Here is a 27007-nt window from a genome sequence, read left to right on the forward strand (position 1 = left end):
TCAGGCTTCCTACCTGGTGGAGTATTCAACTGCTCCACCCATTATTCAAGGACCAACTAAATTCGGCCCTACATTCATCTCCCTTTATCCCTTATAAGAGGAATACCGCTCCAGGGCCAACGCAATCTCCTCCTCCCTTGCCTTTCCCTAATCCCTTGCCTGCCCTGTTTCCCCGCTGAGCTCCTGAAACACTTTGCATCTCTCCCCGTTATTCCAGTCTACCTGGTGAAAAGGTTATTTGAGGACCTTGTCTACGCTGCTCCCACCTGATCCCGCTCCCGGCGCCACAGGCTGGGCCCCAACAGGAGCTCCTCAATCTAAGTGTCTAGGAGAAACCCAGGGAGTCTCCACGAAGGAGGGACTTTGCCCACTGCAGACTAAAACTGGCCTCGGAATCGCCTTCCTGGAGATTCGGCCCAGCGGCTCTCAGGAGTCGGTAGGGGCAAGAACGTTTCCCCGGTGCAGTGGAAGAAGACTGCGGGCCAGCCAGGGACTCGGGATCCGGGGACAGGGCCTCGGCAGGCGCCCGCCCCTAAGCCTGCAGCCCAGACGCGGACGACCCACTGCTCAGCGGGACACACCTCGGGCCTTGCCCCGGAACGCCGCTTGGACAACAACTTTTCCGCCGAGTGCAGGCCGAGCGCTTTTGGGCGCAGCACGCAGGAACCGGAAGTCAATGGAGGAAGACTGGACCTACTGATTCAATTTGGAGATGAGCGGCTCTGTCCTCTTCATGGCGGGAGGTAGGGTGCTTGGACCACTGGGGTAATTTCCCGTCTGTCATTAGCCTCTGACCCTAGAGGCTAATGGAATACGGCTGGAGGTATTCTGGAGGAACCTGGAGTGTTTCCTTCCTCATGTCTCTCATGTCCTAGAGTGTTTCCTTCCTCATGTCCCTTGTTCAGGCCGCTCTCTTGGAGCCCCAGCCTAGCTGACGGGGCGGTTTTCGGAACATTTGTGCTTCCCTGGCCTCAGGGTCCACTGGTTGCTCCTCAGAGTGGGCGGATGTTTCAGATTCGCATAGCCGCTTGCTTACCTCTGGCCGCATTACTTTACTGTGGCTGCGATGTTAGAGTGACTTCCCACTGGTTTTACAAAGTTATGCATTGTATGGTGTTTCTCATACTTGCAAAAACGTCGTGGTAGAAGTCTTGAAAAGCGTACCGAAGAAAATAAAACTGCCCTTAAATCTACGACTTAGCTGAAACATTTCTTATAAACGTATAAAATTTAATTTTATTTAGTTCCACCAGATGAGATACTAAAATGTGAAAATGGAAGTGAAGACAAAACCTTTTTTTTTTTTTTTAAGAAGGAGTCTCTCTGTCGCCCAGGCTGGAGTGCAGTGGCGCAATCTCAGCTCACTGCAAGCTCGGCCTCCCGGGTTCACGCCATTCTCCTGCCTCAGCCTCTCCGAGTAGCTGGGACTACAGGCGCCCGCCACCACGCCCGGCTAATTTTTTTTTTTTTGTATTTTTAGTAGAGACGGGGTTTCACCGTGGTCTCGATCTCCTGACCTCGTGATCCGCCCGCCTCGGCCTCCCAAAGTGCTGGGATTACAAGCGTGAGCCACCGCGCCCGGCCTTTTTTTTTTTTTTTTTTGAGACAGCGTTTCGCTCTTGTTGCCGAGACTGGAGTGCAATGGTGCGATCTCGGCTTAGCGCAACCTCCGCCTTCCGGGTTCAAGCGATTCTCCTGCCTCGGCCTCCCGAGTAGCTGGGATTACAGGCATGTGCTACCACGCCCGGCTAATTTTGTATTATTAGTAGAGACAGGATTTCTCCATGTTGGTCAGGCTGGTCTCGAGCTCCCGACATCGGGTGATCCGCCCACCTCGGCCTCCCAAAGTGCTGGGATTATAGGCGTGAGTCACCGCCCCGGCCTAAGACAAACCTTAATAGGAAATATTAGTTACAAAAAGATTCCTCCAAATTAAAGATATCAAAAACGTTAAGCAGTTGGAATAATTATTTCAACTACTTGCTTCCTGATGGGTATAAAATACAATTTTCTAGGTGGTAAAACTTCGGACTGATCCATAAAAATCGGAAGACATCTCTCGTGACTTGAAAACAACAAAAGCTCTATTTAAAACTCTATATAATATAGTTTAAAAACTAATCCTCTTTTAAAGATGATTCTTGGGCCGGCTCAGTGGCTCACGCCTGTAATCCCAGCACTTTGGGAGGCAGAGGTGGGAGGATCACGAGGTCAGGAGATGGAGACCATCCTGGCTAACACTGTGAAACCCCATCTGTACTAAATATACAAAAAATTAGCCGGGCGTGGTGGCAGGCGCCTGTAGTCCCAGCTACTCAAAGAGGCTGAGGCAGGAGAATGGCGTGAACCTGGTAGGCGGAGCTTGCAGTGAGTCGAGATTGCGCCACTGCACTCCAGCCTGGGCCACAGAGCAAGACTCTGTCTCAAAAAAAAAAAAAAAAAAAGATTCTCCAGGACAATTTAATATTGTCCTTTACTAGTTCTTAAATTCCAGGAAAGTATTTGTGACTTTGCGAAGGATCTAGTCAAGCTTGCAACTAACCCTAAAGGAAGTAGGACATCCAACTTATATTTTGCTAAATTTTCCTTTTAGAGAGGTGGAGATGCTTTCTGGCCCCGTCGAGGTCATCCCTGTTCTGGGCCTTACATAATTTCTGCTGTCGGAAAAAATCCACTACACCTAAGAAAATTACTCCCAATGTTACTTTTTGTGATGAAAATGCAAAGGAGCCCGAAAATGCACTTGACAAGCTCTTCTCTTCAGAACAGCAGGCTTCCATCTTGCATGTGTTGAATACAGCATCTACTAAAGAACTTGAAGCTTTCCGATTGCTTCGTGGAAGAAGGTCCATCAATATTGTAGCGCACAGAGAAAACTTTGGGCCATTTCAGAATTTAGAGAGTTTAATGAATGTGCCCTTGTTTAAGTATAAAAGTACAGTTCAAGTTTGTAACTCCATACTTTGTCCAAAGACTGGAAGGGAAAAAAGAAAGTCACCGGAAAACCGGTTCCTGAGAAAGCTCCTCAAACCAGACATAGAAAGAGAAAGACTTAAGGTATATTCTTCATGTCTGCTATACTGCCTAATATTTGAGAACCTACTCTGGAAAGCACTCTTCTGGGCATTGGGTTGGGAAGTGGCTAAGACAAGGTTCTTCAGGTTTAGTTGGCAAGTATATGATCACTACCAAATAATGAGATGTATAGATAGTAAATTGGCAGTTGAGAGGAGAGAAAGCAATGGTCTGTGACTGTTGTGGAAAGTTTACTGGAAGAACTCAATTTAGATCTTAAAAGAGAGATCCTTTGACTGGGAGAGGAGGGGATTGTAGGTACAAAGAACAGTTAATATTGAGAAGCAGGTCTAGGCAAGGCTTATTTAAGAGGAGTGTCATTGGAGATACTAGGCTGTGTCTAAAGGTGGTGTTGGGATTAATGAGAAATGAAGGAGCAAAGATAGGTTATGGCCAGGGAGTGACTTTAGAACATTATACCAGTCTTTCTGGCAGAATTTAAAATTATTTTCTGTTCCTTTTCTCCTTTAAAAAGCATTTTATCTTGAATCACACAAGTCTATAGGTAAGATTAAAAAAAAAAAAAAAAAAGCGCCTGGCTCACACCTGTAATCCCAGCACTTTGGGAGGCCAAAGCAGGCAGATCACAAAGTCAAGAGATCAAGACCATCCTGGCCAATGTGGTGAAAGCCCATCTCTACTAAAAATACAAAATTCAGCTGGGCATGGTGGCACGGGCCTGTAGTCCCAGCTACTCGGGAGGCTGAGGCAGGAGAATCTCTTGAACCTGGGAGGCAGAGGTTGCAGTGAGCTGAGATCATCCACTGCACTCCAGCCTGGCTACAGGGCAAGACTCTGTCTCAAAAAAAAAAAAAACATTCTAAAAGCAATTCTTTTTCCATTGTCTTAAAAAAATAAATAATAGAAATATTTGACACAGCAGTCAATTTTTATTTATTTTGTTTTTTTGAGACAGAGTCTTGTGCTGTCGCCAGGCTGGAGTACAGTGGCATGATCTCACAACAACCTCCACCTCCCAGGTTCAAGCAATTCTCCTGCCTCAGCCTCCTGAGTAGCTGGGACTACAGGCACACGCCACCGCACCCAGCTAATTTTTGTATTTTTAGTAGAGACGAGGTTTTACCATGTTGGCCAGGATGGTCTCGATCTGTTGACCTCGTGCTCCCAAAGTGCTGAGATTACAGGTGTGAGACACTGTGCCTGGCCACAGCACTCAAGTATTAAACTTTAGAGGAACTCATGTCCTGTGTAACATTGCTTGATAATCATTATCTTATAAAAATCATAAGCACCATTTTTTTTCTGGACCAGTGGCTCCCAGTTTTTTGAGGAATATGAGTACTTTTGAAAACCTGATGAAAGCTGTGGACCCTCTTCCCATAGAAAAAGATAGCACATATACACAGAATACTACACAGTTTCAGAGGACTGGCAGATTCTGTTACGTCCACTCATGGACTCCGAGTAGAACTGCTGCAATTGATCTGGAACATATTTCAACCAAATTCTTCAGGGAGGATTCTCATCCAAATTCATGGCCAAAACTATTTATACCTAGATTAGAGTGGAGTTGCATCTTATTTAGGGGGCTGGATTTTAAGTCAGTTTTTATAGAGACATAAGTCATGCAGTAAAATCCTTTAAGAAAAAATCGATTGCCCACGAAGTATTGTGTGTAGTCTGGTTCAGTAATGCTTGTGCACACTAAAACTTGAGAGTCACCAAGCTAAAGAAAAGAACCAAAAAGAAGTCTGTATTTTGGGCATCTATACTATTTTGTCTTTAAGGTATTTATCCAGTCCTTAGCAATGAAAGGGAGATGGGTATACAACTAATTGTTCCTGTTTATTTGCCTCTGTATCTATAGAACATATTAGTTTGTTATATAACTAAGTGAGCCATGTTGAGGAAAGGTGATAGCATTGTACTTCATCGTCAGCCCAGACTTGATAGGGAGCAAAATCTAAATATTCAATTACTTATTATATATCTCCTCTTAGAAGCCCTATAGGCAACCCAAACTTAATACATTAAAAACAAACCAAAACAAAACAATTTCTTCCCACCTTCCCTAGGTCATGTGACTCCTATCTTCATCATCATTAATGCCATTCAGTCACTGATATAAAACTGGAATTATTCTAGACTCCTCATTAAACCTATGTATTAATTCTGCTCCCACTATCTCTGTTTCTTTTCCTTCTGTCATTGTCTTCAATTCTTAACACTCTCATAACAGATGCCTAACACAGATCCCTACCTTTAGTTCCCTCCAGCCCATCTTTTACACCATCAGTGATTTTTCTGAAATGTAAATCTTATGTTATTCCTTAAAATTCTGTTTTTTTAGTGGCCCCTGTAGCACTCAGGATAAAGCAAGTTACTTACCTTTATAGACATCTGCCTTGTCCTCTGCCCTTTTCCTATTCAGTCTTTATTTTACTGCCAGAGTGTGAGATGTCAAACAGCCTATCTTTCCAGACATCTGGGTGAAATAACTTCCCATTTACCGTCTCATTCTCCTAGTCCTCCAGTAAACCTTCCCTGACCACTTCTCTCTACAATAGTTTTATGGTGGCATTTCTTATAATGTACAGTTACGTTTGCTGTTTCCTAGTATCTAGTGCAGACCCTGGCTACACTTGAGTTTGAATGCCTACTTTGGGCAAGGTGCTGAGAATGAGTATAGGTCCTTTATCTGTAAACTGACTGCTGCTGGTTACCTTTTAATAATAATTACTCCTTGGTGGCTCACATCTGTAATCCCAGCACTTTGGGAGGCAGAGGCGGGTGGATCACTTGAGGTCAGGAGTTCAAGACCAGCCTGGCCAACATGGTGAAACCCCGTCTCTACTAAACATAACAAAAATTAGCTGGGTGTGGTGACAGGTACCTGTCATCCCAGCTACTCAGGAGGCTGAGGCAGAAGGATTGCTTGCATCTGGGAGGTGGATGTTGCAGTGAGCTGACCGTGCCACTGCACTCCAGCCTGGGTGACAGAACGAGACTCCATCTCAAACAAAATAATAATTACTCCTGCATTCCCTTAATAATTCTCAGTTCATAAACTATAAATAAGTTTATATTACATAAACTAGTTAGGCATTCTGAATTTGTAGATTGTTTGCATCTGTAAAACGTTTACACTTCTGGCCAGGTGTAGTGGCTTATGCCTGTAATCCTAGCTCTTTGGGAGGCCAAGGCAGGTGGATCATGAGATTAGGAGATCGAGACTATCCTGGCTAACATGGTGAAACCCCGTCTCCACTAAAAAATATATAAAAAATTAGCCGGGCGTGGTGGCGGGCACCTGTAGTCCCAGCTACTCGGGAGGCTGAGGCAGGAGAATGGCACGAAAGCAGAAGGCGGAGCTTGCAGCGAGCCGAGATCGCGCCACTGCACTCCAGCCTGGGTGACAGAGCAAGACTCCGTCTCAAAAAAAGAAAAAAACTAAAATGTTTATACTTCTAATTAAATCAGTCTTTTCTTTTAGGCAGTTAATAGTATCATATCTATCGTTTTTGGTACTCGAAGAATTGCCTGGGCTCACCTTGATCGTAAATTGACAGTGCTGGACTGGCAGCAAAGTGACCGTTGGAGTTTAATGAGGGGAATATCATACTCATCATCAGTCTATTTAGAAGAGGTAAGGCAGTTGCACCTCCAGATTCCTACCTGCTAGAGCTCTTTGTGTAGTTTAATCTTCTGGTCCCAAAAGGAATGTAATAAAATAGTAAAGATGGGTTTTCTTCTGATACTTGTTACTCACTTGTTCCTATTATGTTTTCATGAATTCAACGTTTAGTTAGTTCAAGAAATGCCTTATGCATCAAAGGCAGATACTGAGAAAATCAATGGTATTTCATCCTAAATGTTATAGAACATTATCACTCTTTTATTTATAAAGCTTATTTTTCAAAATGCCATCACATTGTCTCACTTGAGTTTTCAAAACCTTGTGAAATGGTCAGGAATTACCACCTTGAATATACATATGAAATCTGTGGTTCAGTCAAGCATCTGATGTGATTAGTCAGTTGCAGAGGTGATTGATTCTTGCTAGTTATTCTAACCGTATGCTCTATCCCAGAAAATGTTTGAAGGTTAATAAAACAGTTTCAAGTTGTCTAATCTTAAAGCCAATACATATTTTAGAAATTATAAAGTCCACTGTACAGATCAAGAAACTGGTACTTAGGAGGACTAAACAGCTTAGCTTAGCTGTTGTTGTGACATAACCAAGACCAGAACCAGACTGCTCATAAAATGGCTTTTTCAGTTATTTCAAAATTGTCAATAGTGATATAGTATAAGTTAACTAATTATAATATTTTTAAATAGAAGTGGTACAGAGAGGGGACCAAACATAAAATGTAATGAATTATTTCTGCTCCTTTGTCTTTTTTTAAAAGATTTCCTCGATCATTTCAAAGATGCCTAAAGCAGATTTCTATGTTCTGGAAAAAACAGGACTTTCCATTCAGAACTCATCTCTGTTTCCAATACTGTTACATTTTCATATCATGGAAGCCATGCTGTATGCCTTATTAAATAAAACTTTTGCCCAGGATGGGCAGCATCAGGTGCTGAGCATGAATCGAAACGCAGTGGGGAAGCATTTTGAACTGATGATTGGTGACTCCCGGACTAGTGGAAAAGAGCTAGTGAAGCAGTTTCTCTCCGATTCTGTACTGAAGGCGGATCCTCGGGTGTTCTTCCCATCAAATAAATTAGTCCACTACAGACAGATGTTTGTATCTACTGAACTACAGAGAGTAGAAGAGCTTTATGATTCATTATTACAAGCTATTGCCTTCTATGAATTAGCAGTGTTTGTTTGAGCCTTAGAATTCTGAGGTTCATGTGCTAAAGTTATATTAATGTATAATTATTAGCTCTAACGTAACACCAACTGTTGTGAACATCCACGTTATTGGAAAAGCACACATTTTGAGTGTATTTTAGATGTTTAAATTCTGACTTTCGGCTATTAAATGGTTTACACAATAAGCCAAGACCAAATCAATAAACATTTTATGAGATTCTGTGCCTCTCAGGTTAATGTGTTAAACGGTAACATGGGACTCGGTGCAGTGGCTTATGCCGATAATCCCAGCACTGTGGGAGGCTGAGGCAGGAGGACTGCTTGTGCCCAGGAGCTCAAGAGCAGCCTGGGCAACATAGCAAGACCACATAATTTTTAAACATTTTTCATTAAAAAAAGAAACAGTAAGATGCCAAATTGACAAAACAAGAAATAAATACTATCTATACTAAACATTTGCATTATTATCATATTGTTAAAATAGGGAATAATGGTTTTCCTAGGTGGTACTTATTATAAGAATAAAGCTGGCCAGGCATGGTGGTTCACGCCTGTAATCCCAGCACTGTGGGAGGCTGAGGCGGGTGGATCACCTGAAGTCAGGAGTTTTGACTGGCCTGACCAAAGTGGAGAAACCCTGTCTCTACTAAAAAAAAAATACAGAATTAGCCAGGCGTGGTGGTGCATGCCTGTAGCCCCAGCTACTTGGGAGGCTGAGACAGGAGAATCGCTTGAACCAGGTGGCAGTGAGCCGAGATCGTGCCATTGCACTCCAGCCTGGGCAACAAGAGCGTAACTCCATCTCAAAAAGAAAGAATAAAGCTAAAGATAACTGATAATACAGCTTATAGAATCGTCCTCTCTTATTCTCTTAAGTAGAATGTGGTTTGCTACACTGCCTCCAAAAGCCGATTTTCTTTTTTTGAGACAGGGTCTCACTCTATCACCCAGGCTAGAGTGCAATGGCACAATCACAGTTCACTGCAGCACCTCCTGGCCTCAAGCAATCCTCCTGCCTCTATCTCTTGAATAGCTAGGACTACAGGCACATGCCACCATACCCGGCTAATTTATTTTTTGTAGAGACAGGGTCTTACCTTGTTGCCCAGGCTGGGCTCAAATTCCTGGCCTCAAGCAATCCTCCTGCCTCAGCCTCCCAAAGTGCTGGGATTACTGGTGTGAGCTACCATACCCAGCCCCAAAAGATGACTTTCATCAGTTCAACTCTTATTACCCAAAAACAAACAACTAAGCTTTGTCTAATAGGCTCCTTTTGGAGACCTAGTCTGGCTCTGTTGCCCAGGCTGGAGTACAGTGGCATGATCTCGGCTCACTGCAACCTCTGCCTCCTGGGTTCAAGCAATTCTCCTGTCTCAGCCTCCCGAGTAGCTGGGACTACAGGCATGTGCCACCACGCCCGGCTAATTTTTGTATTTTTAGTAGAGACAGGATTTCACTATATTGGCCAGGCTAGTCTCGAACTCCTGACATTGTGATCCTCCTGCCTCGGCCTCCCAAAGTGTTGGGATTACAGGCATGAGCCACCGTGCCCAGCAGGCTCATTTTTTAACTTTGCAATATTTTAACTTGACAGACCATCTTTTGATGTCCATTTTACCATTGTCTACATTAGTTGAGGTCCTCAATATATCTTCTTTATGAACCTGTCTCTTTAATGTCAAAGTATTAAATTATCAGTGGTGCATGCCTGCCGGCTACTTGGAAGGCTGAGGTGGGAGGATCACCTGAGCCCAGGAGTTTGAAGCCAGACTGGGCAATGTAGCAAGGCCCCATCTCTTAAAAAAAAAAAAGTATTAAATATTTTCTGTAACATAAACATTTTCTATAATCTAAAAGTGAAATATACTTGTTGAAAAAAACTTCAAATAATCTGAAACATAAAGCAAGAAATGGAAGCCCTCCCTTCTCTAGCACCTCCAACTCCCTAGAGTTGGTATACACTCTAGACCTGTTGCCACACACAAATAAAGTTTCTACATTTACATATGTCATTGTGTACCTAAACATCTCCACTTTGGAAATACAGATACCTCAAACTATGCATGTCTAAAAAGGAAATCATTCTCTTTCCATCCAAACCACCTCCTTTGCCACTGTTTTCTATTTTGATAGTTTCTCCAACTACCTAGTTGTTCATAACAGAAACATGGCATAATCACAAATGTGAATCTAAATCTTACAGGAATTTACTATCTTTAAGAATGAAAAGGGCTGGGCGCAGTGGCTCACGCTTGTCATCTCAGTACTTTGGGAGGCCGAGGCGGGCGGATCACCTGAGGTCAGAAGTTCAAGACCAACCTGGCCAACATAGAGAAACCCTGTCTCTACTAAAAATACAAAATTAGCTGGGCATGGTGGCACATGTCTGTAATCTCAGCTATTCAGGAGGCTGAGGCAGGAGAATCGCTTAAACCTGTGAGGTGGAAGTTGCAGTGAGCCGAGATCATGCCATTGCACTCCTGCCTGGACAAGAGGGAAACTCAATCTCAAACAAACAAATAAAAATGAAAAGGCTGGGTACAGTGACTCACACCCATAATCCCAATGCTTTGGGAGACCAAGGAAGGAGGATCACTTGAGCTCAGGAGTTTGAGGCTGCGGTGAACTATGATTGTGCCACTGCACTCCAGCCTGGGCAATAAGAGTGAGATCAAGAGTGAGACCTCTTAAAAAAAAAAAAAAGATAAAGACTTTTTCCCTGAATTATTATAAACCTAAAAATAAATACAATATTATATGTGTCCATATTAAGGAGGAAAATACTCCCATTATTTTCTTTTTTTTTTTTTAAGAGGAGAAAAAAAGAACAGTATTTTAAAAATATTTTAAAAAATACTTCAGGCCAGGCACAGTGGCTCACGCCTGTAATCCCAGCACTTTGGGAGGCCAAGACAGGCACATCACCTGAGGTCGGGAGTTGGAGACCAGCCTGACCAACATGGAGAAACCCTGTCTCTACTAAAAATACAAAATTAGCCGGGCATGGTGGCGGGTGCCTGTAATCCCAGCTACTTGGGAGGCTGAGGCAGGAGAATCGCTTGAACCTGGGAGGCGGAGGTTGTGGTAAGCCGAGAGCACGTCATTGCACTCCAGCCTGGACAATCAGAGCGAAACTCTGTCTCAAAAAAAAAAAAAAAACTTCAGATCTTATTCTCTCTTCTGTACAGGGATGAAATCTTTAAGTTACATCCTATATTCAAACCCATACAATATACATATTTATCAAGATGATTACATCTGAACTCTTTTAAACATTTCATAAAGCCTTTAGCTTTAACCTTTAATTAGATCAATATACTAATTAATACAAGAAAAAGTAAATTGAACAAATAAGAGGTAAAAATATCTATCTTCATACACATTTGTAAACAGGTATGCATCTATACTGTTCAAAACTACAATATAGGCCAGGCACGGTGGCTCACGCCCGTAATCCCAGCACTTTGGGAGGCCGAGGCAGATGAATCACTTAAGGTCAGGAGTTAGAGACCAGCCTAACCAACATGGTAAAACCCTGTCTCTACTAAAAATACAAAAATTAGCTGGGCAAGGTGGCACATGCCTGTAATCCCAGCTATTCAGGAGGCTGAGGCAGGAGAATCACTTGAACCCGAGAGGCAAAAGTTGCACTGAGCCGATACCAGGCCACTGCACTCCAGCCTGGGTGACAGAGCGAGATTCCGTCTCAAAAAAAAAAAAAAAAAAAAAAAAAAAGCACACAAAAAAACTATAATATGAGGATCCTTAACTTTTGGGTTAAAAATATAATTCACCAGATAATGTTTTTGTTTTACTTTTTTTTTTTTTTCTTTTTGTAAAGCCAGTCAAATTTAGCAGTGGGAGATTGTATACCAACTTCAGTGACACTAGTGTTAGCAGCCAAGATAATGTATCTGAATATTAAGCTAATATATAATATAAACACTTGAAATAGGGAGTTCATCTCAATGAACTCTACCTTCCAGAAACAGTTTACTCACATACAAAAAACACTCCAACAAAGCTAAATCAGATAATACAAAAAATTCAGAAAAAAATATTACAATCATATATACAATTTGTAACTCAAATATTTTAAATATTTACCCGCCAATAAAAAAATATACAAATTGTTTGCTTAAAATGTACATTGAGAAATATACTTTTCCATGAAGATCCACATAATATAAAAATGTATCTTAAGGACCACATGATAATCTATACAAAGCATTGTTAGTATGGAACATTAAGGGAAGTCAGCTGCCAAAGTATTCACAGTCTCTTTTGGAATGTCAAGATGAATTCCTTCAAAATAGTGCAGGAATCTGTCAAAATTACAAAGAAAAATATTAACATTTTCATCTTATGAAAATATGTATTAATCTTGAAAAAGCTATCTAAAATATTGTTTTTAATAAAGCCTTTACCTTCTTTTACTTTTTCCTTGTTCTTTTAGCTTCTCAGTCTTACAGATGTTTCGAAGGGTTGGCAGGTATTCAATTACACTAGCTTGTCTATTACCCACATACAGAAGAGATCGACTCGAAAATACACTTTTAATGACTGATATCCTCTTCCAAGCATTGCTGTAAAAGTAATGCATTGTTTTTAATTTTTAATGCCCAAGAAAAATGCAGTAATCCCAATCACAACCAGTTTCGTTTCCTTGCCTCTGGTCTAGACCAGATGACATTTCCAGATTAATTTCCTGTCAACACATCAATCACTCCCATACTGAAAAATCTCAATAACTATCACAGCAAGACCAAACTCCTTCCTGGGTCATTCAAGCATTACCTAAATCCACCCCAATCACTCATTATTTCTCTTCTCAGCAATCAGGCTGGTCTCCTTAACTGTCTCATTAGAAGCTACATTATTAATGTTAAGGGCTTACCATGATCAATAGTACAGCATTTTTAAATTAAGAAAAAACTCTAATGATTTCCCCTTTACCATTTATTACCAAAAAATAAAAAGTAAAGGAAGACTTACTCTAAATTAGCTGCTGACTGACTAAAGTATACATTATTGCGCTTTTGTGAAACATAAAAAGTAAGATCGTTGGTTGGATCTCTTCCTAATTTCTTGCAAGAATTCAAGGTTTCCAGTGCTTTTGAAATAGCAGAACAACATTTAGTAAAGCTGAGAGCTTCTGCAGCTGCCTTTAATTCTCCAGAGCTTTGAGAAGTCCATCCGTCATTACTCTCAAGACTAAACTCATCACAAAGTCCACTTTTAACCTTTCCATTTGTCCAACTAAAGTCATTTCTACCGTATTCGTTTTGTTCCCTTACATCAGTTAAAAGGGCATCTAAGAAGGACATGTTATCCATGAACTCAGAGAGAGAATTTAAACAATGAGAAACAAGGGCAGAACATTTTTTTTCTGCAGTTGTTTTGGGAGGACAAGGAATAGATGTCTTTGTCTCTGGATTGTTTCCTTTGTCTCTGGCTTTGCTTTCTTCGTCTCTGGCTTTGCTTTCTTCTGAATTTGAGGAAGACGACACAGAGGACAGACTAATAGATTGATGAGGAAAGTCCAAGTCAGTGTCAAATAGATCACTATCATCTAATATTACCAATGTTTTCTTTCGTTTCTTTTTCTGGGACTTTTTCAATGGCTGTTTTCTTTCAGAATGTTTCCTAGCCAGACAGTTCATACTTTTTGTTGCTGCACTGGCATCCACAGTTACTGATGGGCCACAAAAGTTTTTAGTTTCTGGAATGGTATCAACTGGTAATGGTAGAATAAACTCAAGATTACTATATAAAAAATCTACATTCCGCATTTGGAATTCTGTGAGAAGCTGGATGAGTTTATGCCATTCTTCCTTCGTTGTGATTTTGTGCTGAAAAACAATTTTGAGTAAAGAAATGTTACAGCAGTACATAGTTTGAATACTTTTCTACCTGTATGAATACAGTGTTATCCCTATTCTAAATTCAAAGTACTGAGTCACTACCCCTCATAATTTTATTTATCTATATTTAATATATCAAAATAGTACTATTAAGTTTAAAAATTAGACTATTAATTTGGAGAATTAAATTCTCTATGTATTTAGTATCTACTCCAATATTATTAGAAGCTCATTTATTTAGAACCACTTCTCTGAAATAGTCTATCTGAAAAATTTTCTAAATTCTATTCTAAATCCTGTAATATGCATTCAGAGCAATGCCTATGCACCATTTGTCAAAGTGGTCGGATGTGTTAAAATCAGAGACCTAAGGCTTATACAAATTATAGGCATATTTAAGTTAAACTTAAGATTCAAAAGATAGGTTAATGTTGGGAATATGAAAAGGAATATAAGTTCAACATTGCAAAACAGACATTGAAAATACCTTTAAAAATGAAAATAAGTCTTCAGATGGGGAAAAAATGTTCTTAAGGCCAAACAAGGTCTCAGCACAGCCACCGTCACATTTTGGAAGGTCTACACGTTTCTTTTTAGTATTTTTAGGGTAAATTTTGTTATCAAGGCCATGTTCAGAGCAAACTAGTTGTACATTTCTGCTATTTCCACCTACAAAATAAAAGAAAATCTTAGCTCTCTCTATATATTAAACAAATTGTATCAAACAATTATTTAAAGCCTGAGATCCTTTGACATCTTCTGGACAAATACCCCCATTTTGTTCTCCACATATGTGTTTAATTCATTAAGAGTACAATATAAGCATTATTCTTTTTTTTTTTTTTTTTTTTTTTTAAAGACAGAGTATCACTCTATCACCCAGGCTGAAGTGCAGTGGTGCAATTTCAGCTCACTGAAACCTCCACCTCCTGGGTTCAAGCGATTTTCCTGCCTCAGCCTCCTGAGTAGCTGGGATTACAGGCATGCGCCACCACACCCGGCTACTTTTTGTATTTTTAGTAGAGACAGGGTTTCACTATATTGGCCAGGCTGATCTCGAACTCCTGACCTCGAGTGATCCACCCCCCTCAACCTCCCAAAGTGCTGGGATTACATGCGTGAGCCACTGCGCCTGGCCATAAGCATTATTTCTACCAAGAGATAAATTAAGTGAGGTGATGGTGGGGGACTTTCAAAGCCATCCAACAGAAAAAGTGCAAGGACTGTGAGCAGGCAAGTCACAGAAGAAAAATAAATACCTAATATTAATTTCAGGCCAGGTGAGGTGGCTCACACCTGTAATCCCAGCACTTTGGGAGGCCAAGGCGGGTGGATCACCTGAGGTCAGGAGTTTGACACCAGCCTGGCCAACATGGCAAAACCCCATCTCTACTAAAAATATCAAAAAATTAGCTGGGCGTAGTGGTGCGTGCCTGTAATCCCAGCTACTTGGGAGTCTGAAGCAGGAGAATCACTTGAACCCGGGAGGCAGAGGCTGCAGTGAGCTAAGATCACTATGCGGGCGGGGCACGCTGTATCCAGCTTGGGGCGGGGGCGGTCAGAGTCAGGAGATCGAGACACGGGAACGTCTACAAAAAAAAAAATAGCGGGGGGGGGGGGGCCAGTACGGAGGGGGAGGGAGGAGAGGGAGGGGGGCAGGAGCGAGAGGCACTGCAGCCTGGGCAGAGCAGACTCGTCAAAAAAAAAAAAAAAAAAAGATCACGCCACTGTACTCTGGCCTAGGCGACTGAGCGAGGCTCCGTCTCAAATAATAATAATTTCAAAGACCTAATAAAAAGATGCAATTTCACCACTAAGCATGGAAATGTAATTTTAAAATAAGATACTGTACATGTTTCACTTTTTAAATTGGCAAAATTAAAAGAATTATAATGTAGTTCTGTCAGCAGTACACATAAAAAAACCATCATATACTATTCATGGGAGCATAAGTTGGTACAATTATCATCAGAGGGCAGTCTGACAACAACTATCAAAATGTAAAGTATATACACCGTTTGTGACCCAGCAGTCATACTTCTAGAAGTCTCTCCATCAATATTGCAGACATTTTCAAGGATATATGTATAAAGATATTCACTGTATTTTAATGACAAATTGAAGATAATGTAAATGTCTGTAAGTAATGGTTAAATTATGGTACATCCATTCTATTCTATAGAAAAGCATGCAGCTGTGAAAAACAGTGGGATAGGACCGCATGTGCTGACAATAAACTTAAAAATAACTAACAACATATATAATACTGGTTAATTTTGCTAAATAAGTATGTATCTTTATGTCATATGCATAAAGGGCTAACTGTGGCTACTTTCAAGAAGTAGGGGAATATTGTTTTATGTATCTGTGTTTTTTTTTTAAAGGCAGGAATGAAATGTATATAAAAAAAGATCTTTAAGAAGAGAAACTGGCCCCATCCGAGTGCGGTGGCTCATGCCAGTAATCCCAGCACTTTGGGAGGCAGGCGGATCACAAGGTCAGGAGATCAGGACCATCCTGGCTAACACGGTGAAATCCCATCTCTACTAAAAATGCAAAAAATTAGCTGGGCGTGGTGGTACACGCCTGTAATCCCAACTACTCGGGAGGCTGAGGCAGGATAATCCCTTGAACCCAGGAGGCGGAGGTTGCAGTGCACCGCGATCACGCCACTGCACTCCAGCCTGGGTGACAGAGCCAGACTCCGTCTCAAAAAAAAAAAAGAAGAGAAACTGCTGTACTTATTTTCTGTCTTCTAAAGTTTCTTGCTGTAACAATTTATATCTAGTGGTATATCAAAAAGTTATTAACTAATTTGTTACACCAGGATATTTTCCATGTGTTATGTGTTATATTTACTTTTGAGAAATGGTTAAACCTATGGGCTTACACTGAATAGAATATATAAGCGTATCTACCTTGAAAAAGAATAATATGAAGCCGGGTGAGGTGGCTCATGCCTGTAATCCCAGCACTTTGGGAGGCCGAGGTGGGGCGGATCACTTGAGCCCAGGAGTTCAATACCAGGCTAGGCAACATAGTGAGACCCCTGTCTCTACAAAAAATAAAAAAAATTAGGTGTGGTGGTGCACGCCTGTGGTCCCAGCTACTCAGGAGGCTCAGTGGGGAAGACGGCTCGAGTCCAGGAGATTGAGGTGGCAGTGAGCCATGACTGCACTGCCAGCCTGGAGCGCACTGCAGTACACTGAAGCCACTGCACTCCAGCCTGGGCAATAGAATGAGACACTGTCTCAAAAAAAAAAGAAAAGAAAAGAAAAAAAAAAAAGAATACATTAAAATGTTAAACCAATTAAAAGAAAAAACTGATGAGGATTAGTATTACCTTAATATTGGTTTCCTTGAAATATTTGTGTATTTACCAGAATAGGATCTGTAACTAGAGAACCATGACTATGGAGCATGGAAACTAAACTAAAACTTCTTCAGGCAAGGAACCATGTCTTAACCATGTAAACACAGGACCTGGCATGGAGAAGGTACTCACTTGAATTAGGTAACAATGGTGACTGAAAAAAAATAAGAAAAATATTTCTGAAATAATATAGTATTTAGGAAAGATAGAATTTAAAGACTCCTGAAGCTAAAAGTGATTGTACATTATAGTTACATAAGAATACTATATATCTATATATATACATACTCACGTAGAAAAATCATTGTTTTTAGTAAGTGAAAAAGTTGTTAAATAATTATAGTATCATTTGTTTATAAGTACTATGTTATAAGTACTTATATATGTATAAGTACTTATATGTTAATACATGTATAAGTAACAGTTTGAAAATTTAAGAGTCAAATTTCTGGGGAGGACGCTGGACACAGTGGCCTTCTCAGGAGGCTAGGACAGGAGGATCACTTGAGCCCAGGAGTTCAGGGCTATCCTGCATTATGATCCTGCCCATGAATAGTCACCATACTCCAGCCTGGGCAATATAGCGAGACCTTACCTCAAAAAAAAAAAAAAAAAAAGAAAAACTTTTAAGAGGAAAGGGGAACAGGGTGGGAGGTTTTTTGTGTATGTTTTTTAAATTTTTTTTTTTTTTTTTTTTTTGAGACAGAGTCTCACTCTGTCGCCCAGGTTGGAGTGCAATAGTGTGATCTTGGCTCACTGTAGCCTCCACCTCCTGGGTTCAAGCAATTCTCCTGCCTCAGCCTCCTGAGTAGCTGGGACTACAGGCACGTGCCGCCATGCCCAGCTAATTTCTGTATTTTTAGTAGAGATGGGGTTTCACCAAATTGGCCAGGATGGTCTTGATCTCCTGACCTCATGATCTAACCGCCTCGGCCTTCCAAAGTGCTGGGATTACAGGCGTGAGCCACCACACCCAGCCTGTGTGTGTGTGTTTTTTTTTTTAAATTAAACAATGAGATCATCTTAAAAGCGCAACTATAAAAGAATAAGTAACTTACAGATTAGTTCAGATCTCTCATTTTTGAGGTGAAAAAACAGGCTCAAAAAGGTGAAGTGAATTTTAGAGCTTATATATTAATTGTAAAGAGTAGCATAGCCAGGAGAAAACTCCAACTTTCTAGATGCAGTTTAATTCTATTTACTCACATTGACTGCAAAACTTTTTTTTTAGTCAGAGTCTCACTCTGTCACCCAGGCTGGAGTGCAGTGGCGTGATCTTGGCTCACTGCAACCTCGATCTCCCAGGTTCTAGCGATCCTCCCATCTCTGCCTCCCAAGTAGCTAGGACCACAGGCACGCACCACCATGCCCAGCCAATGTTTTGTAGAGATGGGGTTTTGCCATGTTGCCCAGGCTGATCTCAAACTCCTGAGCTCAAGGAATCCACGCCTCTTGGCCTCCCAAAGTGCTGGGATTACAGTTGCGAGACACTGTGCCAGGCCAAAATGTTTTATGAACAAAGTTGACATGTGCATATTTATTTTGAAGATTAATATAACAAGTTGCTTAAAATTTTTATAATCTTTGAACTATTCTAGTATAGCACAGAGTTTTTTTAATTAAAAAAAAATTTTTTTTAGGGCCAAGTTCGGTGGCTCACGCCTGTAATCCCAGTACTTTGGGAGGCCGAGGCAGGTGGATCACAAGGTCAGGAGTTTGAGACCAGCCTAGCCAACATAATGAAACCCCATCTCTACTAAAAAGACAAAAAAAATTAGCCGGGCGTGATGGTGGGGGCCTGTAATCCCAGCTACTCGGGAGGCTGAGGCAGGAGAATTGCTTGAACCTGGGAGGCAGAGGTTGTAGTGAGCCGAGATCGCACCACTGCACTCCAGCCCAGGCAACAGTGCGAGACTCCATCTCAAAAAAAAAAAAATAAATATATATATATTTTTTTCAGAGATGGTGTATTGCTCTATTGTCCGGGCCAGAGTACACTGGCATAATCATAGCTCACTGCAGCCTCAAACTCTTGGGATCATGTGATCCTCCTACCTCAGCCTCCTGAGTAGCCAGTATTACAGGCACATGCCACCCTGCCCGGCTAATTTTTACACATTTTTTTTGTAGAGACAGGGGTCTCGCTTTCTTGCGCAGGCTGGTTTTGAACTCCTGGCTTCAAGTGATCCTCCCACCTTGGCCTCCCATAAATTTTCTTGTAGAGACAGGGGTCTCACTATGTTCAGCAGACTGATCTGGACCTCCTGGCGTCAAGAGATCCTCCCACCTCACTCCCCCAAAGTGCTGGGATTACAGGCATGAGCCACTGCACCCAGCCATAGCACAGATTTTTAAATAGGGTCCCATAATACAAATTTCTTTAATAACAAATCAACTTACGATAAAGGGTTAATGGTCGTTCTTCTAAAACTCCACCTCCACTTCTAATCCAGAATTGTAAGTAAAGGATACTTTTTCTTATATCACAAGTATTTGCAGTTAACAAGGTTACAAAGTCTTTTATATCAGTTCTAAAATTCTCAGTTAAGCAAATCATTTGTAGGTAGCTGGCAACATTTAGCTTCGAAACAGAGAGAGAAATGTGGTTAACTGCTGAGTTCAAATAGATACAGCAATAATACATACAAATAGTATCTAAAAGTGAGACAAATTTTGCTAAAATTCACATTATCTTAAATGCTCTTCTTGAGGATGAAACTGCTTTAAAAATATAAGGGAATATACTACTAAATTAAAAGAATTTACATGTATTTCTTTTATTAACTGTATATTGTGCAAGACAGCAAGGAAACTTTTATAGGAGATTCTCCAACCTGAACACTGAAGGCAGTTTTATAAACCTTGATAAAACCCCTTAGGATTAAGTAACAGTATAGCTTGATAGAATATCTTACAACAAAATTATAAATATGAATACTATAACACTGAAAAATACACCATTTTTTAAAAACCAGGTTAGAAATTGCACTAATGAGTGCATAAAGCTAATTAAATTTTTGTTTTTTGGTAGAGATCGGGGTCTCACTATATTGTCCAGGCTGGTCTCAAACTCCTGGCATCAAGCAATCTTCCTGCCTTAGCCTTCCAAAGTGCTAGGATTATAGGCATGAGCCACTGTGCCCGGCTGAGAAATTGAGAGAGGCTGAGGCAAGGGGATCACCTGAGGTCAGGAGTTTGAGACCAGCCTGCCCAACATGGTGATACCCCATCTCTAATCCCAGCTACTTGGGAGGCTGAAGCAGGAGAATCACTTGAACCTGGGAGGTAGAGGTTACAGTGAACCAAGATCACACCATTGCACTCCAGCCTCGGCGACACAGCAAGACTCTGTCTCAAAAATAAATAAATAAATAAAATAATTCAAGTTATCAAAGATTTTCCCACAAAGAAAACTCGTAAATTCACTGATGAAGTATATCAAATACCAACAAATAAAGAATATCAACCCTATACAAACTCTTAGAAAAAAGAGAAGGAAACATTTCTCAACTCTTTTTGAGGGCAGCTTAACCTTAATACTTAAAGCTAACAAAGACAATTCTTAAAAAAAAAAGAAAAAGAAAAAGTTACAAAGTAGTATTCTGCAAGAAAATAAACATATAAATCCTTAATAAATTAATCATGAATCTAATCCATCAATATATAAAGTGGGTAATACATCATGACCAAGTGGGGTTTATCATTAGAAAATCAGTATAATTCACCATATAGATAGATAAAAGTAAAAAAATATGATTTCAACACATGCAAAAGAAGCTTTTGATAAAATCCAACACCCACTCTCGATAAAAATTCTAAGAAAATTGGAATAGGCCGGGGGCCATGGCTCACACATGTAATCCCAGCACTTAGGGAGGCCGAGGCGGGTGGATCACCTGAGGTCAAGAGTTCAAGACCAGCCTGACCAACATGGCGAAACCCCATCTCTACTAAAAATACAAAGAATTAGCCAGACATGGTGGCACTTGCCTATAATCCCAGCTACTTGGGAGGCTGAGACAGGAGAATCACTTGAACCCAGGAGGCAGAGGTTGCAGTGAGCCGAAATCGCCCTACTGCACTCCAGCCTGGGCAACAGGAGCGAAACTCCATCTCAAAAAAAAAAAGAAAGTTGGAATAGAAGAAATTTCCTTAATCTGATAAAAAGAAGGTATGAAAAGCCTATAGCTAACTTTGTATTCAACAGTAAAGTAGTAAACACTTTCCATCTAAGATCAAGCACAAGCTAAGGATATCCATTGTTACCACTTCTACTTAACATCATATTGAAGGTCCTACCCAATGAAATAAGGCAACAAAAAGAAATAAAAGGCAGAAAAAACAAAGGAAAGAAAACTGTCTCTGTTTGCAGATAACATGATTGAGTACATAGAAAAACCTAAGAAACTGACAGTTGTGGTGGCTCATGTTTGTAATCCCAACACTTTGGGAGGCCAAGGTGGGGGGATCGCCTGAAGCTAGGAGTTTGAAGTTACAGTGAGTTATGATCACACCATTGCCCTCCAACCTGGGTGACAGAGAGACCCTGTCTCTAATAAAAATTTAAAAAATAGAAAAAAAGCAAAGAAAAACCTAAGAAACCAACAAAATAACTACTATAACTAATAAGAGAATTTAGCAAGGACAAAGGAAAAGAACATCTAGAACCTACAGCAGTACTGTCCATTAGAAATATAAGGCAAGGGCAGCTGGGCACAGTGGCTCACGCCTGTAATCCCAGCACTCTGGGAGGCAGAGGCGGGTGGATCACAAGGTCAGGAGATCCAGACCATCCTGGCTAACATGGTGAAACCCCGTCTCTACTAAAAATACAAAAAATTAGCCGGGCGTGGTGGTAGGCACCTGTAGTCCCAGCTACTCGGGAGGCTGAGGCAGGAGAACGGTATGAACCCAGGAGGCAGAGCTTGCAGTGAGCCGAGATTGCACCACTGCACTCCAGCCTGGGCGACACAGCGAGACTCCGTCTCAAAAAAAAAAAAAAAAGAAATATAAGGAAAGGGGAAGGTGCGGTGGCTCACGTCTGTAATCCCAGCATTTTGGGAGGCCGAGGCGGGCGGATCACTTGAGGTCAGGAGTTCGAGACCAGCCTGGCCAACATGGTGAAACCCCATATCTACTAAGAATACAAAAATTAGCAGGGCGTGGTGGCACGTGTCTGTAGTCCCAGCCACTCGGGAGGCTGAGGCAAGAGAATTGCTTGAACCCAGGAGACAGAGGTTGCAGTGAGCTGAGATCATGCCACTGCACTCCAGTGCAGGTGACAGAGCAAGACTACATCTCAAAAAAAAAAAAAAAAGAAAAAAGAAATATAATGCAAGTAAAACACTGTAAGCTATATACATACTGTGACTTAGATGAACCTCGAGGATGTTAATGCTAAGTGAAATAAGCCAGTCACAGCCTGGCACGATGGCTCATGCCTGTAATCCCAGCACTTTGGGAGGCTGAGGTGGGCGGATCACGAAGTCAGGAGATCAAAACCATTCTGGCTAACACGGTGAAACCCCATCTCCACTAAAAAATACAAAAAAATTTAGCCAGGCATGGTGGCAGGCGCCTGTAGTCCCAGCTACTCGGGAGGCTGAGGCAGGAGAATAGCATGAACCTGGGAGGCGGAGCTTGCAGTGAGCCAGTGATTGTGCCAGTGCACTCCAGCCTGGGCGACAGAGCGAGACTCCATCTCAAAAAATGATAATAATAATAATTAATTTTACTATATTTCTTTTACAACAATATATCCAAATATTATTGCAAAATGTAACCAATATAAAAATTAGTGAGGTGTTACATTCCTATTTTTTGCACTAAGTCCTCAAAATCTGGTGTTAGCCAGGCACTGTGGTTCATGCATGTAATACCAGCACTTCGGGAGGCTGAGGCAGGAGTATTACTTGAGCTCAGGAATTCAGGACCAGTCTGGGCAATATAGTGAGACCTCATCTCTACAAAAAAAATGTTTTAATTAGCTGAGCGTGGTGGCACATGCCTATGGTCCCAGCAACTCCGGAGGCTGAGAGGGGAGGACTGCTTGAGCCCAGGAGGTAGAGGTTGCAGTGAGCTGAGATTGAGCCACTACACTCTAGCCTAGGAGATAGAGTGAGACCCTGTCTCAAAGAAAAAAAAAATCTGGTGTTTATATTACACTTTAGCACAAAGTAGAGACAGGGGTCTAACCACATTTTAAAAATATATAATAAGCCGTATTTAGATATAATTCATATACTATACAATTCACCCACTTAACATGTAAAATTCAATGGTTTTAGTATATTTATAGAGTTTTGCACCCATTACCACTATCTAATTACACAGCATTTTCATCATCCCCAAAAGAAACCCCAGACCAATCAGCAGTCACTCCCTATTTCTACCTAGCTCCTCTAGCCTTAAGCAGCTATGAATCCACTTTCTGTCTCTATAAATTTGCCTATTCTGGACATTTCATACAATTATTATCATATAAAATGTGATCTTTTATTAACTGTAGACTAGCCACATTTTAAAAGCTCAATAGCTTCATTTGGGTAGTGGAGACCATATTAGCATATAGCTGAAAGCCAACAGTGAAGGTAAAATGAAATAATATACTTGGTTAATCCAAAAGACTGCAGAAAAGGAAGAATGGTCTACACAAATTGTCTTTTTTTTTTTTTTCCAGAGTCTCGCTCTGTTGCCCAAGCTGGAGTGCTGTGGTGCAATCTCAGCTTCCTGCAACCTCTACCTCCCAGGCTCAAGCAATCCTCCTGCCTCAGCCTCCCAAGTAGCTGGGACTACAGGCACATGCCACTACACCCAGTTAATTTTTTTCTTTTTTTTTATTCTTCTTACATCCAGCTAATTTTTGTGCTTTTTGTAGAGACAGGATTTCGCCAACGTTGCCCAGGCTGGTCTTAAACTTCTGGGCTCAAGGTATCCACCCACCTTGGCCTCCCAAAGTGCTAGGATTATAGGCATGAGCCACAGCGCCCAGCCTGTCTAGACAAATTTTTTTTTTTTTTTTTTTTGAGACAGAGTTTTGCTCTTGTTGCCCAGGCTGGAGTGCAATGGCGCGATCTCGGCTCACCACAACCTCCGCCTCCCAGGTTTAAGCAATTCTCCTGCCTCGGCCTCCCGAGCAGCTGGGATTACAGGCATGCACCACCACGCCCGGCTAATTTTGTATTTTTAGTAGAGACAGGGTTTCTCCATGTTGAGGCTCGTCTTGAACTCTTGACCTCAGGTGATCCACCCGCCTCAGCCTCCCAAAGTGCTGGGATTACAGGCATGAGCCATTGCGCCCAGCCTAGACAACTTTTTAAAAATATTCAATTATGTGTTATTTAAGAGAAACAATTTTTTTTTTGGGGGGGGGAGGACAGGGTCTTGCTCTGTCACCCAGGCTGGAGTGCAGTGGCATGATCTTGGCTCACTGCAACCTCTGCCTCCCATGCTCAAGTGATCCTCCCACCTCAATCTCCCAAGTAGCTGGGACTACAGGTGTACGCTACCACGTCCAGCTAATTTTTTAAATTTTTTGTAGAGACAGGGTTTCACCACGTTTCCCAGGCTGGTTTCAAACTCCCGGACTCAAGCGATCTGCCTGCCTCGGCCTCCCAAAAGTGCTGGGATTACAGGTGTGAGCCACTGCCTCCAGCTAAGAAACACAATTTAAAAGTAAGAACATGGTCGGGCGTGGTGGCTCACGCCTGTAATCCCAGCACTTTAGGAGGCCGAGTTGGGTGGATTACTTGAGGTCAGGAGTTCAAAGCCAGCCTGGCCAACATGGTGAAATCCCATCTCTACTAAAAATACAAAAAAAATAAGCCGGGCATGGTGGTGTGCATCTCCAGTCCCAGTTACTAGGGAGGCTGAGGTGGGAGAATTGCTTGAACCCAGGAGTTGGAGGTTGTAGTGAGCCAAGATCGTGCCACCGCACTCCAGCCTGGGCAACAGGGCAATTGTGCCACTACACTCCAGCTTGGGTAACAGAGTGAGACCTCACCTAAAAAAATAAAATAACCCATACAGTAAAATTGACCTGACCACAATCATATCTCACTGCAGCCTGGAACTGTTGGCCTCAGGCAATCCTCTAACCTCAACCTCCCAAAGTGCTGGGATTACAAGTATGAACCACCATGCCCAGCAACTCAATGTTAATTTTAAAAATGTTTTTTTTTTTAGAAGAATGAAAAACAAAAAAGAAAAAGGAAAAAAAAAGAAAAAAAAGACACAAAAACACTTTCTTTTTAAAGGTTAAAAAAGTGCCTTGTTCATCATCGTAAGAAAAAAAAAAAGGTGGTTATTTCTGGTGGAAAAGGGGATTCTTATTAGAAAGGGTCCATGAGAACTTTAGGAGGTAATGGAAATGCTCTATATTCTGATCTGCATAATGATGACACTGATTTTTACATATGTTATATGTACAAAATATATTCATTAGGTTATTCATGTAAGGGCATTTTAACTTCATTTAAATTTTTACCTCAGAAAAGCACTTTTACTAGGCAAAAAGCCTAGTGAACATTGGAGCCTAGTAAAGATTATTTTAAATTTAAGAAAAAACATTTTTAAAACAAAAAAAAGAGAAATAATCAGAAGTTTCCTAAAACTTAAAAAGTTTAACATATTCCTTAGAAACCACATTTAAATTATAGCTTTTTTTTCTTTTTTTTGAGACGTAGTTTCACTCTTGTTGCCCAGGCTAGAGTGCAATAGCACGATCTTGGCTCACCGCAACCTCCGTCTCCCGAATTCAAGCGATTCTCCTGCCACAGCCTCCCGAGTAGCTGGGATTACAGGCATGCGCCACCACGCCCAGCTAATTTTGTATTTTTAATAGAGACGGGGTTTCACCATGTTGGTCAGGCTGGTCTCAAACTCCCGACCTCAGGTGATCCACCCTCCTTGGCCTCCCAAAGTGCTGGGATTACAGGCGTGAGCCACCACACCCGGCCTGGTATTTATTTTTTTTGAGACAGAGTCTTGCTCTGTCACCCAGGCTGGAATGCGAGTGGTACAATCACAGCTCGCTGCAGCCACAGCCTCGACCTCCTGGGCTCAAGCAATTGTCCCACCTCAGCCTCCTGAGTAGGTAGGACTACAGGCATGTGCCACCACACCTGGCTAATTTCTTGCATTTTTGTGTAGAGACAGGGTTTTGCCATGTTGCCCAAGCTGGTCTCGAACTCCAGAGCTCAAGCAATCTGCCCTCCTCAGCCTCCCGAAGTGCTGGGATTACAGGCATGAGCAACTGTGCCTGGCCTTATTGATTGATTGATTGATTGACCAGGCTAGAATACAGTGGCACAATTTCAGCTCACTGTAACCTCCGCCTCCTGGGCTCAAGTGATCTTCCTACCTCAGCCTCCCAAGTAGCTAGGAGTACAGGTGTGATACCACACCTGGCTAAATTATAGCTGTATTTAATAATAAACTACTTTTACATGATTGTGATATGTAATTTATGGTTATCAAAATTTAAAACTTACCAGGGAAGGAGTACTGAACTTGATTTCTTCAAAGCAGCCATCAAACATTAAACTAAATGTTGGGTCTACACACACACACACACACAAAAAAAAACATTCTTAAACAGTAAGACCACTAAATAACTTTTTCCAATATTCAGCAGCCCCCTCCCCACACCGCCTAGTGCTGTGGTGCAGTCATAGCTCACTGCAGCCTTAAACTCCTGGGCTCAAGTGATCCTCTGCCTCAGCTTCCCAAGCAGCTAGGATTATAAGCTCAAGCTGCCACGCCCAGATAATTTTTAAGTTTTTTTGTAGAGATGGGGGTCTCACTATGGTGCCCAGGCTGATCTCAAAACTCCCAGGTTCAAGTGCCCACCTTAGCCTCCCAAAGTGCTGGGATTAAAGGCATGAGCCACCACACCTGGCCAACTATGAT

The 27007-nt window shown here is 41.6% G+C and overlaps 2 protein-coding genes across 2 annotated transcripts in view; one reads left to right on the plus strand and one right to left on the minus strand.

Moving 5' to 3' along the window:
* The first annotated feature begins 642 nt into the window (after positions 1 to 642).
* On the plus strand, positions 643 to 8081 carry TEFM (transcription elongation factor, mitochondrial). The gene is made up of 4 exons (XM_003279385.4): positions 643 to 743; positions 2594 to 3057; positions 6530 to 6682; positions 7449 to 8081. The coding sequence occupies exons 1-4, from the start codon at positions 713 to 715 to the stop codon at positions 7875 to 7877; spliced, it is 1077 nt and encodes a 358-aa protein (XP_003279433.1). The 5' UTR covers positions 643 to 712; the 3' UTR covers positions 7878 to 8081.
* Positions 8082 to 11687: 3606 nt separating this feature from the next.
* Positions 11688 to 27007, minus strand: part of ATAD5 (ATPase family AAA domain containing 5) — a 64676-nt gene continuing 49356 nt past the window's right edge. The window contains exons 18-23 of the mRNA XM_003279384.3: positions 26590 to 26654; positions 19499 to 19679; positions 14213 to 14394; positions 12857 to 13713; positions 12289 to 12447; positions 11688 to 12186 (exon numbers count right to left, since the gene is read on the minus strand). Of these exons, the coding sequence (XP_003279432.2) occupies positions 12108 to 12186; positions 12289 to 12447; positions 12857 to 13713; positions 14213 to 14394; positions 19499 to 19679; positions 26590 to 26654 (1523 nt within the window). The 3' untranslated portion in view covers positions 11688 to 12107. The remainder of the gene's footprint in view (positions 12187 to 12288; positions 12448 to 12856; positions 13714 to 14212; positions 14395 to 19498; positions 19680 to 26589; positions 26655 to 27007) is intronic.

The sequence above is a fragment of the Nomascus leucogenys genome, unplaced genomic scaffold, assembly GCF_006542625.1.
Source record: "Nomascus leucogenys isolate Asia unplaced genomic scaffold, Asia_NLE_v1 Super-Scaffold_249, whole genome shotgun sequence".
NCBI lineage: Eukaryota > Metazoa > Chordata > Mammalia > Primates > Hylobatidae > Nomascus > Nomascus leucogenys.

Coding starts and splice junctions, on each gene's coding strand:
- TEFM (XM_003279385.4), top strand. CDS start 713: ATGAGCGGCTCTGTCCTCTTCATGGCGGGAG. Junction 3,058..6,529: donor TAGAAAGAGAAAGACTTAAG/GTATATTCTTCA, acceptor CTTTTCTTTTAG/GCAGTTAATAGTATCATATC. Junction 6,683..7,448: donor CATCAGTCTATTTAGAAGAG/GTAAGGCAGTTG, acceptor TTTTTTTAAAAG/ATTTCCTCGATCATTTCAAA.